This window comes from Felis catus, chromosome E1 (genome assembly GCF_018350175.1).
Source record: "Felis catus isolate Fca126 chromosome E1, F.catus_Fca126_mat1.0, whole genome shotgun sequence".
In the NCBI taxonomy this organism is placed as follows: Eukaryota; Metazoa; Chordata; class Mammalia; order Carnivora; family Felidae; genus Felis; species Felis catus.
The window spans coordinates 46,546,845-46,560,594 of NC_058381.1; the positions used below are offsets into that span (position 1 = coordinate 46,546,845).

The window sequence follows — 13,750 nt, forward strand, 5'->3', positions numbered from 1 at the left end:
GGCATTTGGGGTTTGCTAATTTGTTATGGGGGCCGTCCTGTGTATTATAGGATGTTTATCAGTATCTGTGGCCTTTACCCACTAGATACTGGTAACAACCCCCCCTGTTTCCCACTCCCTCCACCCAGAAGCAACCAGAAATGTCTCCAGACATTGCCAAATGGTGAGAACAGTTTTTCCAAAGTCAGATTCAGAAATTTGCTTTTTTTTTTTTTTTTTTTACTAACTCCATTGGTAGTTTGATGTAAAAGGTCTTAACCTATGCTTTGAGAAAGGCTAATTTGCCTGAATTTAAGGCTTTTTACAGCCACAATTCTTTTTTTTTTTTTTCCAACGTTTTTTATTTATTTTTGGGACAGAGAGACACAGAGCATGAACAGGGGAGGGGCAGAGAGAGAGGGAGACACAGAATCGGAAACAGGCCCCAGGCTCCGAGCCATCAGCCCAGAGCCTGATACGGGGCTCGAACTCACAGACCGCGAGATCGTGACCTGGCTGAAGTCGGACGCTTAACCGACTGCGCCACCCAGGCGCCCCAACAATTCATTTTTTTAAAGAGTAACCAATCAAGGAATTTTTTTCTAATTTTTCCATGTATGCAATGCAGTCCATATATAACCAAGATTTTAGAACATTTCTCTTTGAAAAAATAATTGTTAGGCGCCTAGATGGCTCAGTTGGTTAAGAGTCTGACTTTTGATTTCAGCTCAAGTCAAGCTCTCAGAGTTTGTGAGTTTAAGCCCCACATCGAGCTCTGCACTGACAGCGCAGAGCCTGCTTGGGATTCTCTCTCTCTCTCTCTCTCTCTCTCTCTCTCTCTCTCTCTGTCTCTGTCTCTTTCTCTCTCTCTGCCCCTCCCCTGCTTTCTGTCTTTCAAAATAAATAAATATTTTAAAAATTGTCAAAAGTGCACTTTGATTGCATCAAGATATAATTGTCAAAATGCATAGCCAAAACTGTGATGTCACTAGTTCAAATCTAAAAATTCTTTATAAAGAAATTCCCTTCGTAATGTTTTTAGTGGATATGATTCCATACAGGCTTTTGTTTCATTAGGATCAGGCGGCTAGAGACATGAAGAGGCTTGAAGAAAAGGACAAGGAAAGAAAAAACGTAAAGTAAGTTGTTTTCTTCTCCCTCACAAAGGTTACATGAAAAATGCTGAAGTATTGCAAAGCTTATTCCCCCAAAGTTTATAGAGAAACATTAAAATTCTCAAATGTCTTGACTTGAAGTTACTCCTGTATCTGGAATATTATTTTTGTAGGTAATAGACATCACAAAAGTCTTGCATTTGCAATAATAAGCATTCTTTTTAGTATAATAGTATTTGGTGTTTAATTGTAAATAGTTTTTTGGTAGATACAAGAGTGAGTTACAGTAGGAATTAAGAGAGTACAATTACTAAAGTTTGGGCTCATTGTTCTGAGTTTTGTCCCATAATTAATATAAAGTAGGTTAATGTCTGTATGATTGCTTACGAGGAGTAATGGTGATTATCATAAAAAAGTGTGTTATTAACAAATGATTAACTTGGTTTACTTAAGGAGTGATACCATGCTTTAGCATCTAATCAGAACTTGAAATACTTTATTTTCTGGGAAAGAGAATTCTCCTCTTTCCCTTTCTGAATACACCCCTCTTAAGGCTTTTGCTACCAGGCACAGGTAGGCGTGGTTGGATTTCCTCCTGGGTGGCAGTCAGTGCCTCAGGCCCCCCGCAAGGTTCCTGTGCCATATGGAGGTTCGGCCCTCTCTTTGGTGCTTACCGTGTGTTGTGCCCTCTTCCGGCTGCCCTGCACTGGTGATGTTGCCTGCCTTGAGAACAACAAGTGCTCTAGGTCAGGCAGAAAGTCTGATTAGAAAGACATGGTTGTGGGAACTTAGCAGCCGTACTTTCTGTAGCTCCTGACAGGCGCTGCAAGTGGCGATGGCCCCCCTTCTCCATGGGAACTGCTTAGGAGTTTTAGTACCAAAGTTACAAAAGAGTTAAGATAGTTTTTCTTTGCCCCCAAGGACTTTGGCTGAATCCAGTCACTCCAGACTTAGAAACTCTGGGGAACATTAAAATTGTGATATTCTTTTTAGTGTATGCCAAATAGAGAGGGTTATTTTTTTTTTGTCTTTTTATAAAATGCAGTTTGCTTTTTAAAATGCGTTTTACAACTGTATTGTGTTTGTCGTATGGGGTCGACAAGGCTAGGATCCTTGGGTATCTATCTTCAAAAGTTTTTACTCCTTATCCTCGTTAGTAATTGATGTTTCTAGGAGTACCATATCATCCCATGCAAACTGCAGCTTCTAGAGTGAAGCCACACATGTATGATGGATGGATAGTTTACAGTGTGCTTATTGTTGCTTTGTTATTGTTAGTGTTGAGTGTTCCTGTGCTACTGTATGGAATTCAACACTAATCTGCTATAAGTATGGAGCTGGGTATGTGGAACATTTGCAGGGAAGTTTGTTTCTCCGCTTGTTTTTCCAGGGGTATTCGAGATGACATTGAAGAGGAAGATGACCAAGTGAGTTCCTATGCAGTATTTCTATCTTTTATTTTTACCCCACAAAGTCTATACTGGGGACAAGCTAGAGCTTGCCTTCACTGAAATGGCCATTCCTTGCTCCTTTTCTACATGTATGACTAGTTGGTAATAGAAAAATTCACATGGCTTTCCCCCATGTTGAAGATGGAACTTTTGATCAACTAGGACATCAAAAACAAATCATGAGCTTTATTCAGCTTGATTTTTTTTTTTTCAAAATTAATGTTTATACTGCTGAATCAGGAAGTAATATGGGATCTACTGATGGCCTCTAGCAACATCTAACCTCTACCTCTTTCTAAGGGTCTGTTTGTGATTTTTGTATTTCAAGATGGAACATTAATTTAATGACTGGCCTTTAGTATTTTTCCACCAACGTCCAGTTGTGGGATGGTGAGAAGGGAAACAGAATGAGCAGTAGCCCTTTCCAGGTTTGTGACCCTTCTAATCAGTGTCAACTTCCAAACTTGGATGGTAAATCCATAGCATGTGTTCCACAGCTCTGGACAGGATAGGTAGACACCCCACCCCAGGAAGACTGTGGGACAGATTTGTAAAGCTTCTTGTTAAATCATTGTGTAGTACTAACTGTCTCATTCGTTTTTTCTGATTGTCCCTATGAATACTGCTGTTGTTAAAGGAATCATTGCTAGTTAAAGTCTTGCCTTACTTGGTAGGTATTAAACTGTGCAGTCATCTGGTACACTGTGTGCACCAATTACAGGAGCAGAAATGTTCTTAGTTGTATTTGAATATGATTATGTTCTTGTGCTTTCCTGCAGGAAGCTTATTTTCGGTACATGGCAGAGAACCCAACTGCTGGTGTGGTTCAGGAGGAAGAAGAAGATAATTTGGAATATGATAGTGATGGAAATCCAATTGCACCTTCCAAGAAAATCATTGATCCTCTTCCTCCCATTGATCATTCAGAGGTATGGTGTTTCCTGCTAAATTTGATTCTCATTTCAAAAGCTGATAGTTCTCTTCAGCTTTAATACTAGGTTTTTGCAATATTTGAGTAATTCTGATTCATACTCCTTATGTCACGAAAATATGTGTTCTTTGGGATCTTCTCATGTCTGCTGTGTGGTTGATTCTGAAAGTGACTGAGTGGTTCAGGCTTTATAGCCTATGTTGTTGTTCAAGGTTTAGCTGAATCTCTTGCTCCCGTTTGATTTTAGGCTAAGAATTTTTTAAAGCAGTTTTTTGTACTTGTTTTCCAGACCATCATCTGCCTTTCAAAATGATGATGTTGAAACATCTGTGAAAAAACACAGATGTTTTTTTAATTGCCGTAAGTCTTGTTTCTCAGATCTGGAGCAGATGAGAGACTGTTGCTTCAGAGTGGAACTAGGAATTTTAGTTTCCTTAAGTCAGGAAAAGAGAATGAGGATATTGGTATATCCACTTGAAAAAAATTTGTGTTTCATTCAGGTTAAATATCAGACTAGACCTTGCATGCCTTAGTGAGTCTAGGTCTAGGACAGTGGCTCTCACATTATGGTTCAAGGACTCCTAGAAGGAACTTCTCAGGGAGTCCACAAAATCCAAAAGAATTTTCAGGGGTGCCTGGGTGGCTCACTTAAGCATCTGACTCTTGGTATCAGCTCAGGTCGTGATCTGTCAGTAGTGAGATCAAGCCCCACGTTGGGCTCCTCAAGCTGAGCATGGAGCCTGCTTGTGATTCTCTCTCCCTCTCTCTGTGCCTCTCCCCTGCTTGTTCTCTCTCTCTCAAAATAAACAAACGTTGTAAAAAAAAAAAAAAAAAAAGTGACCACTGATCAAGTCTTAGTATACTATCAAAGAAGAGTAAAAATCTACAATAATTTGAAAAGACTATTAAATACTCTCTTCCCTTTCCAATTACATGTTTGCGAGGCCAGATTTTCTTCATAGGTTTCAATCAAAGCAATATGTTGCAACAATCTAAATATAGTAGGAACCAATTTCTTTTAAGTCAGACTTGTAAAAAAGATTTGTAAAAAAGGGGCACCTTGCTGGCTTGCTCGGTAGAGCATCCAACTCTTGATCTTGGGGTTGTGAGTTTGAGCGCCACAGTGGGTGAAGAGATTAAGATCACTTAAGTAAAACTTTAAAAAAGATTTGTAAAAATGTAAAACAAGGTTATGACTTTTTAAAAATTAAAGCTTTTATGTTAGAGTATAACGAGTGTATTATTTTCAAATGAGTAAATCTTTTTTCAACGTTTATTTATTTTTGGGACAGAGAGAGACAGAGCGTGAACGGGGGAGGGACAGAGAGAGAGGGAGACACAGCATTGGAAACAGGCTCCAGGCTCTGAGCCATCAGCCCAGAGCCTGACGCGGGGCTCGAACTCACGGACCGCGAGATCGTGACCTGGCTGAAGTCGGACGCTTAACCGACTGCGCCACCCAGGCGCCCCTCAAATGAGTAAATCTTAAAGACATTTCTCAGTTTTAGTTTTAATATGGTAAATGTCAATGCATGAAACCCACACAAGCAAAAGTTCGTGTTTTTTAGGGCATCTGAGACAAAAAAGTTTGAAAACGACTGGTCTAGACTATGGATTATATTCAGTTTTTGAAATGTTTCCTTTTGCACAGATGCTACCAAATAATACCTTGGTATTTTACATGTGGCAGATGAAACTAAGTATGTGAGACTGATGTGAGAGGAAGCATCTATGACAAAGGATGACGGCCTAGTAAGGAAAAACACATAAGTACTTGAAATAATCATCTCATAAAATATTTGAGATCCTTGGTGAAGCTCTCAGATCTCATCATCATGCTAGGGTGGCCCACAGTTGTTCACATGTAGTGTGGGCAGTCTGCCCAGAGAGACCAGCAGTAAGGAAAAGGATAACCCTTCTGCCTATAAGTAGCTTTGTTCACATTCACATTAAGTATTTATTTATACAAATAAATACTTTATGACTCTATTTCATACCCATATGCAAAAAATTACATATTTGTATGTAAAATTTGTGAACAAGAATTCTTGCCCTTGTGGAGCTTCCATTCTGATAAAGAGAACTGAAGAACATCCTGTTACAGCTTAGTGCAACAGTGTGGGGAGCATTCCAAAAGGTTCTATTAGTAGTGCTAAAGGGGAACCTTTAAAGCAATGCTTACTTTTTTTGTTGATCATACCATAGAAATATAATTAAACTTTAGGTTGCATCCACAATTAATGTCATTTTATTGTAGATCTCTTATGTGGTTAAAGAGAATCAGCCAAATGTGTAAGTGGTGATATGCCTTTTTTTTTTTTTTAATGTTTATTATTTATGAGAGAGAGAAACAGAGTGTGAGCGGGGAGGGTCAGAGAGAGAGAGGGTGACACAGAATCCGAAGCAGGCTCCAGGCTCTGAGCTGTCAGCGCAGAGCCTGACGCGGGGCTTGAACCCACTAACTGTGAGATCATGACCTGAGCCGAAGTCAGGTGCTTAACTGACTGAGCCACCCAGGCACCCCTGATATGCCTCTTTTTATAGTCCTGGTACAATAAGTTATGAAAAGAGTGTCAGGAATAACTTCTTCCCTCTTTAGAATAAGAAATACTTAGCCATACAGTTTTTAAAAGTTACATAAAGCGTTTCAGGTTTTAAAAAGAGTAGAACTCCCTCTAAAGGCAGAGCTCTCCTCAGAGGAAATATTAGAAATGGTTCTAAATGCTAGAGCTATGAGGGGCACCTGGGTGGCTCAGTTGGTTAAGCATCCGACTTTGGCTCAGGTCATGATCTCCCAGCTTGTGAGTTCGAGCCCTGCCTTGGGCTCTGTGCTAACAGCTTGGAGCCTGGAGCTCACTTCTGATTCTGTCTCCCTATCTCTCTGCTCCTCCCCTGTTCTCTCTCTCTCTCAAAAATAAATAAACATTAAAAAAAAGTTTTTTAAAAATGCCAGAGCTGTGTGAACAGCTTATTCCAAAACATGTATTTAAATGTTATAAGGTGGAATGTCTTTAAAATACTTGTCTTCTGAGGCCTTTGGCGTTGTAGATTCCTTAGTCTGCATCACGGTTGTTCAGATCTGAGGTATCCTTTAAGAGTGTCTTTAGGAAGTAGGTTGGTGGGGCACCTGGGTGGCTCAGTCGGTTAAGCGGCCGACTTCGGCTCAGGTCATGATCTTGCAGTCCGTGGGTTCGAGCCCCGCGTTGGGCTCTGTGCTGACAGCTCAGAGCCTGGAGCCTGTTTCAGATTCTGTGTCTCCCTCTCTCTGACCCTCCCCCATTCATGCTCTGTCTCTCTCTCTCTCAAAATTAAATAAACGCTAAAAAAAAATAAAATAAAAAATAAAAAAAAAGGAAGTAGGTTGGTATTTATATAGAAAATGAATACAGGAAAAGATACTGGCTGTACATTTGGGATGTGTGTCATGCATAAGTGAATTCTTTTGTCCTCACTAGCTGGTTAAGGCTTTACTTGTGTAATATGTGTAAAAGGTTATTTTGCATTAAAATCAAACTTACAGGATTGACTCTTGAATTCTAGACTAACTTTGAATAATTGGACCTGCAGATTGACTATCCACCATTTGAAAAAAATTTTTACAATGAGCATGAAGAGATAACCAACCTCACCCCTCAGCAGCTAATAGATCTCCGTCATAAGCTCAATCTTCGGGTAAGTCAACCATGGTGCTAAATATTCTTATATTAATTAGTTGACAGTTACTATTATTGCTTATCCAAACTAAAATAACCTTCTTTTCTAATGGTCCTTGGACTATCTTTGATAGCAAGGCTCCTGTGTCTTGATTTTATTGTTTTAGTCTTCCACCTATTTTGGGATAGAATTGTTATATCTTTAATGCAACACACATGAATATGTATTCAATTTTGTATGTTGTATTGAAATAATAAGTCATTGTGACCTTAAAATCAGTAAATAATTCTGCAACGAGTACAGTGTGCTAGGAACTGTGTTGGGTGGGCTAGAAATGAAGAGTATAAGTCCCAACTTCAGGAAAAGGAGACAAGATTAATAGATGCAAACACTATGTGGAATCCTAGGATATTTTTAAATTAGGTATACTCAAATTAATATGTAGCATATGTTTAAAATAATTAGAAGAAGGAATTAACACCTTAGAATATGCACTCATTTCAGAATAATAGTTTTAAATTGCCAAAAAGCTTTGGGTTGCACATTGACCACATTGTTTAGGCACTGCTGGATGTTAGTTAAGTGAAACACACAGATGGTATAGTAATATCTACTCTAGTGCGGACAGCTCTCTGGCCTGTATCTGCCTTACCAGTTTCTATGTGACATTTGAACTTCTGTTTTCCCAGAGAGGATGTATGCATATGCACGTATTGTCTATTTTCCAAGGCTAATTGCCCCCCACTCCTCCCCCTCAAAAAAGCCCTTTAAGTGAAATACTGATTAGATATATCAGTATGAGAAGCATTGCAAGGCTACTACTGTTAGAGTCAAAAAGGAGGCTATAAACCCCATTCTTCACCTGAGTAGTTTGAACAATGTTTTACTGTGGCTGTGGACCATCATTAAGTGGGATACTTAATTCTTCAGGCAGAAAACGAAACAATAGATTGTATCCAGTGGGTATAGACATGTCTTATTTGGAGCTCATTTGCCCTTTTTAAATTTTTTTTTTTTTTTAAACGTTTATTTACCTTTGGGACAGAGAGAGACAGAGCATGAACGGGGGAGGGGCAGAGAGAGAGGGAGACACAGAATCGGAAACAGGCTCCAGGCTCTGAGCCATCAGCCCAGAGCCCGACGCAGGGCTCGAACTCACGGACCGCGAGATCATGACCTGGCTGAAGTCAGACACCTAACCGACTGCGCCACCCAGGCGCCCCTCATTTGCCCTTTTTATTTGAAAAGTAAATTTTAATTTTTTTCTACCATCTGGTTAATAGTTACTGCAAAATGGCAAAAAATACTCATGTCTTTTTCCAATCATTGAGCAATATTTTTTATTTCTTAAAAGGAAATCTTGATTTAAGAGCTTTCTAGGCTCTTAATCATTTTAAAATTTTTTTTCAAATCTTTCCCAGTTTATCTGTTTTGTTTTTTTCCTTCCAAGATTTTATGTAGATTCAAGTTAGTTAACCTGTAGTGTAATATTGGTTTCAGGAGTAGAATTTAGTGATTCATCACTTACATATAACACCCACTGCTCATCCCAACAAGTGCCCGCCTTAATGCACATCACCCATTTAGCCCATCCTCCCTGTCCCCCACCTCTTCTCCAGCAACCCTCAGTTTGTTCTCCATAGTGAAGAATCTCTTATGGTTTGTCTCCCTTCTCTGTTTATCTTACTCTTCCTTCCCTCCCCCTATTTTCATCTGTTTTGTTTCTTAAATTCCACCTGTGAGTGAAATCATAATGGTATTTGTCTTTCTCTGACTTATTTTGTGTAGCATAATACACTTTAGCTCCATCCATGTCATTGCAAAAGGGGCACTTAATCATTTTAAATCATATGACAATTATCTCAGGAATATTTAACATGGAGTTTTTTATGTGAGGTTTTAGATCTGTTATTATTTGAGTTCTACCTTTTCAAACAGTGTATGTATTTGGCCACAGACTTGTATTTTCCCTTTTTTATACTCAAGCTAAGTATAAGATACAGGTAAACACCATTGAACTTCCGATGCTGCTTATTTTGAAGTATGAGTCATTCCTGGGAGTTGTCTTTATCTCTAGGTCTCTGGTGCTGCACCTCCTAGACCAGGAAGTAGTTTTGCTCATTTTGGGTTTGATGAACAACTTATGCACCAGATTCGGAAATCTGAGTACACACAGCCCACTCCAATACAGTGCCAGGTAGGTAAAACATAATGAAAGAAAAACAAGGTAGAATCATATCCAGTGACCGTACTTATTCTACAAACAATGCAAAACAGTAAAACAGCATTTGGTCCAGAATTATATTGACGTGGAAAGAAGTGGTCTAAATATTTCCTCTTTGGCTTAGTCCTTTTGCTTTAATAAGGTGGGGGGGGGGGGAGAACATACATGAAATCCAAGAATATTTTTGAAATCTTTAAAAATTAAAGAGCAGAAGTGAATTATTTACCATTCTAAGATGTTGCTAATAGGGCTGGGAAATATTCTTTTGTATCTGATAAATGTCTTAAAGATACAACCTGAAGAAAACAATTCATTAGGCCTAAACGTAACAAAAAAGATTTGTGTGTAGACAAATATAGCACTGTCAGTGACTAGGAATCCTTTGTCTCTGATATGAAAATTCTCACTTCTGTAACTGGAAGTAATAACTTGTTTTCCATTTATATGTTGGATTTATTCATTCCTATACAGAATATGAGAATTTTCTGGGATGAGATAGTCTACCTTCTCATGGGGAAATTTTATTTTTTAATTTTAGCAATCCACTTACACTATGAATTGCCATTTTTCATTTCTGTATCTCAGGCTAAATACAGTCATTCATATTTTGTAAATGGTGGCTGATCCACATGAAGAGAATGATAATATTATTTCCTATAAATCAGGAATTTTATGGAAATGCTAGGTATTTCTTGTTAATTTATAGACAGTGTGCATAACCCGTCAGGTTATTTCTTGTTCCTTTGGAAATGAATGTCATTGATTTCCCCAAGATTTCCTTCAGTACATCTTTAAAATTTTAAAGTTTAGGGTAGATATATTTTATTTTTTCTCTAGGGCGTGCCTGTGGCGTTAAGTGGTAGAGACATGATTGGTATTGCCAAAACAGGCAGTGGAAAAACGGCCGCCTTTATCTGGCCGATGTTGATTCATATAATGGACCAGAAGGAACTGGAACCAGGTGATGGACCAATTGCAGTGATCGTGTGTCCTACTAGGGAGCTTTGCCAGCAGGTATGTACTTGGTGTAGAATGCTCCCTTTCGTATGTGAACTAATGTGGGACTAGCCAGTCAGTTGGATAGGATTAACTGGGAAACTTTTTTCATTTTTTAATTATTTATTTCAAAAATATGTTTATTTTAGAGAGAGGGAGTGAACGAGGGGGTGGGGCACAGAGGATCTGCTATTAGAACATAGCCTGACATGGGGCTTGAACTCACAAACCGTGAGATCATGACCTGAGCCAAAGTCAGACACTTAACCGACTGAGCCACCCAGGTGCCCCAGGAAACTTTTTTCAAAAATACGGTGAAATGAACATAACATTTTATAATTTTGATCATTTTTTAAGTGTATGGTTCAGTGGCATTAAGTACATTCATGTTGTTGTGCTACCAGGAAACTTTTGGAAAATACTGTTATGTATTTTCTACATAATGAAGTACATACTTTTCCCTAAAAAAAAAACTGTTTTAAGAGAAAAAATACATGGGAATTGTTTGTGTTTTCCTCCTGGGTTAATTCATTTTGTTTGGGTAGAATGGATTATAATTATAATGGCAAAAAGTTAAAAAAATGAATAATCTAGATTGTAGACAGTCTGTTGGGATGTGCGTGATAATGGTTCGTTTACTTTCAGAACTCACTTTTGCGTAGTAACAGGTACTTGTCAGTGTCATGGTTTGTTCATGTCATTGTGTCCACAACTTTGCAGATCCATGCAGAATGTAAGCGGTTTGGGAAAGCGTATAATCTTCGATCAGTGGCCGTGTATGGAGGAGGGAGCATGTGGGAGCAAGCCAAGGCTCTTCAGGAAGGGGCAGAGATTGTTGTGTGTACCCCAGTAAGTATGTCTTAGGTTTAAATGGCTCCTCGGCCACTTACGGAATGGTATGGAAAAAGGATTGGTTATTGAATGGCATGCCCCCTAAAATGTGATATAGCAGGGTGAAGAATACTCACCCTGTGACTTTGGTTTAATTTTGATTGGTTGACTAGATTAGCAGTCTATTAAGATTAATAGGTGTAAATTCTCCTTTGTTTTAAATCGGTTTTTGTGTTGTTTTTTTTTAATGCTCTCTTGGAAAATGGGTCTGTGGTTACTGAGAGCATCAAGAATCAGAAAGATATTTGGAATATAGTCAGAATTGCCTAGAAGAGTATAGTCTAAACATTAAACGCCATCAATAAGGTTTTAAATTAGGTCATTTTAAAATACCTCACAAAATAGTTCTGGCCATTTTCTCACAATTAGGTTTAATTAGGTTTTTAATTTTTCTGTTCTTTTGTGCTCTGTAGTGCATGAAGTCCAAGGCTGTCAGACCCAGTGTCTTACAGTCTACAACTGGATTATTAGCACTTTTGCCAGGAACACAATTATAGAAAGTTCTTGTAAATGCCTTTAATTATACTCACTATGCATTTTGTGAATCTTATAGGGTCGACTGATTGATCATGTGAAGAAGAAAGCTACCAATCTTCAAAGGGTCTCTTACCTTGTGTTTGATGAAGCAGATCGCATGTTTGACATGGGATTTGGTATGCCTTTAATACCAGTTTCTTCTGCTCCCATCCTCATGATACTCGCTTTTTCCTTGTCTTTCTAGACTTAACTTTTTTTCTTTCTGTATGAGAGAAGCTAAAAATACTCTTGTACAGGATTAGATCGTTAGCTATTTTTAGGAGTTCTCTCAGGTGAAAGTATACATTAGGCTTGGCTGGGTTACAGATATTTGGAAGTGCCTTTGTATATAGGAGGAATATTTTCTCTATATTTTTATTCATATGCCTTTAATCATAGAGGTCAAGTTCTGTGTTCTTAGGTAGGTGGATGTCGTATCATTGAAGGCCCTTTGCTTTCCTGTCCTCCCTAAGCCAGATGTGTGAAATTCTGAATAACCCATCTTTACTGATTGGAACACTGCTGGGCCCAGCCCAGCTGGGAGTAGGGAAAGTGTTTCTGGGTTTCATACTAAATGATAGGTCTAGGAGTTTCAAATTTTCCTTAATAGTTATAACTTCTCACAGGAAGATTTTTACTAAAATGACTTTTTCCCAAGCATCCCAAACTATAGTACAGACTTCTAATGTTATTTTATTCTGCTTCCAGAGTACCAGGTGCGATCCATAGCAAGTCATGTCCGTCCTGACAGACAGAGTATGTATGAAGCAGTTTTATTAAGTCACATTTATATTCAGAATAAACAATTAAGTATTTTATAAGCACTCACAGTATGGCAGCAAAAATGATCATGTGTGTCCTGGTGAGAACCATAGAGGAGGATATAAAAATAGTCTGTCTGAACTTGACAGGACTTTAGAGATCATCAGATGTAACTCACTTGTTTTTGCGGAGGATAACCCCAGGCTGAGGATTAAGTGACTTGTCCCAAGTTACACGATGTTATCAGCATGTAGAGGCAAAGCACATTGCAGATCTGCTGATTTGAAGTCAGGAGCCTCTTTGAACCATGCGGACAGTCCCTGTCTTACCTGAAAATGTATAAAAATAGAAAAAGGAAAATGTTTTTTCCTTAGTAAATCAGTTTTGAAACTAAGTTTAAAGTTCAGGTGGGTTTATTTTATAAGCTGAATAATTCTGAATGTTAGTAGGAGGTTTAATGGACATTCAAAAAAGAAGTCATACTGTTTATGTAACAGAATTTACTCTACCTTTTAGCCCTCTTATTCAGTGCAACTTTTCGGAAAAAGATTGAAAAACTGGCCAGAGACATCCTGATCGACCCTATTCGTGTGGTGCAGGGAGACATTGGCGAGGTAACCCTAATAAGCAGGGCCAGATGGGACCCCAGTGGGTTATTTCTCAAATTATGAAGAAAATAGAATTAATTTCTCCCTTTTGAGAGGAAAATTATGTTATTATGTATTTACAAATGAGGCAACACGATTCAGATTTGTTTTAAAAAACTCAAGGTAGGAGGATAGAGGAGACAACTAAATTGTCAAAATAGGGATAATTATTGAAGCTGGGTGATGGGTACATGGGAGGTGATTACGTTCATTTTGGGTTTTTTTTTTTTTTTTTTTTGAATGTTTAAAATTTTCCATAATAAAAGTTAAAAACTTTTAGGGGGCAAAAAAGGCTTTGCCTGGAAGACTACTAGTCAGTTAGGATGGAACTGACATTTTGAATGCTTAAAGGAGTAGCAGGCTAACTGCACAGCATGGAGTGGGTGAGACTTGAAAGCCCTGGTGAAAACGAGCTCGTGGCATTTTCCTTACCTGTGCATACGTCCTGTGTGGGAGATCTCTGAATTGTGATTTGGAATTAAAGTTGCCTAGAGAATTCCTTAAGTTGTTTGAATTCCTTAAGTTCTGTACAGTTAGTGTTTTGACACTGCCCACTTTTTTTCTTTAAAAAATTTTTTTAACAT

General features: G+C 38.4%; 1 protein-coding gene across 2 annotated transcripts in view; it reads left to right on the top strand.

Annotated features, from left to right (window-relative positions):
* The window catches only part of DDX42 (DEAD-box helicase 42), a 40,021-nt gene that overhangs the window by 18,828 nt on the left and 7,443 nt on the right, over window positions 1-13,750 (top strand). Inside the window, exons 4-13 of one of the 2 annotated variants that reach the window (XM_006940486.5) lie at window positions 1,057-1,118; window positions 2,485-2,521; window positions 3,325-3,474; window positions 7,044-7,148; window positions 9,208-9,327; window positions 10,192-10,368; window positions 11,071-11,199; window positions 11,795-11,894; window positions 12,466-12,513; window positions 13,036-13,133. In XM_006940486.5, the coding sequence (XP_006940548.1) occupies window positions 1,057-1,118; window positions 2,485-2,521; window positions 3,325-3,474; window positions 7,044-7,148; window positions 9,208-9,327; window positions 10,192-10,368; window positions 11,071-11,199; window positions 11,795-11,894; window positions 12,466-12,513; window positions 13,036-13,133 (1,026 nt within the window). The remainder of the gene's footprint in view (window positions 1-1,056; window positions 1,119-2,484; window positions 2,522-3,324; window positions 3,475-7,043; window positions 7,149-9,207; window positions 9,328-10,191; window positions 10,369-11,070; window positions 11,200-11,794; window positions 11,895-12,465; window positions 12,514-13,035; window positions 13,134-13,750) is intronic. The other variant, XM_045044980.1, reaches the window with a different exon arrangement.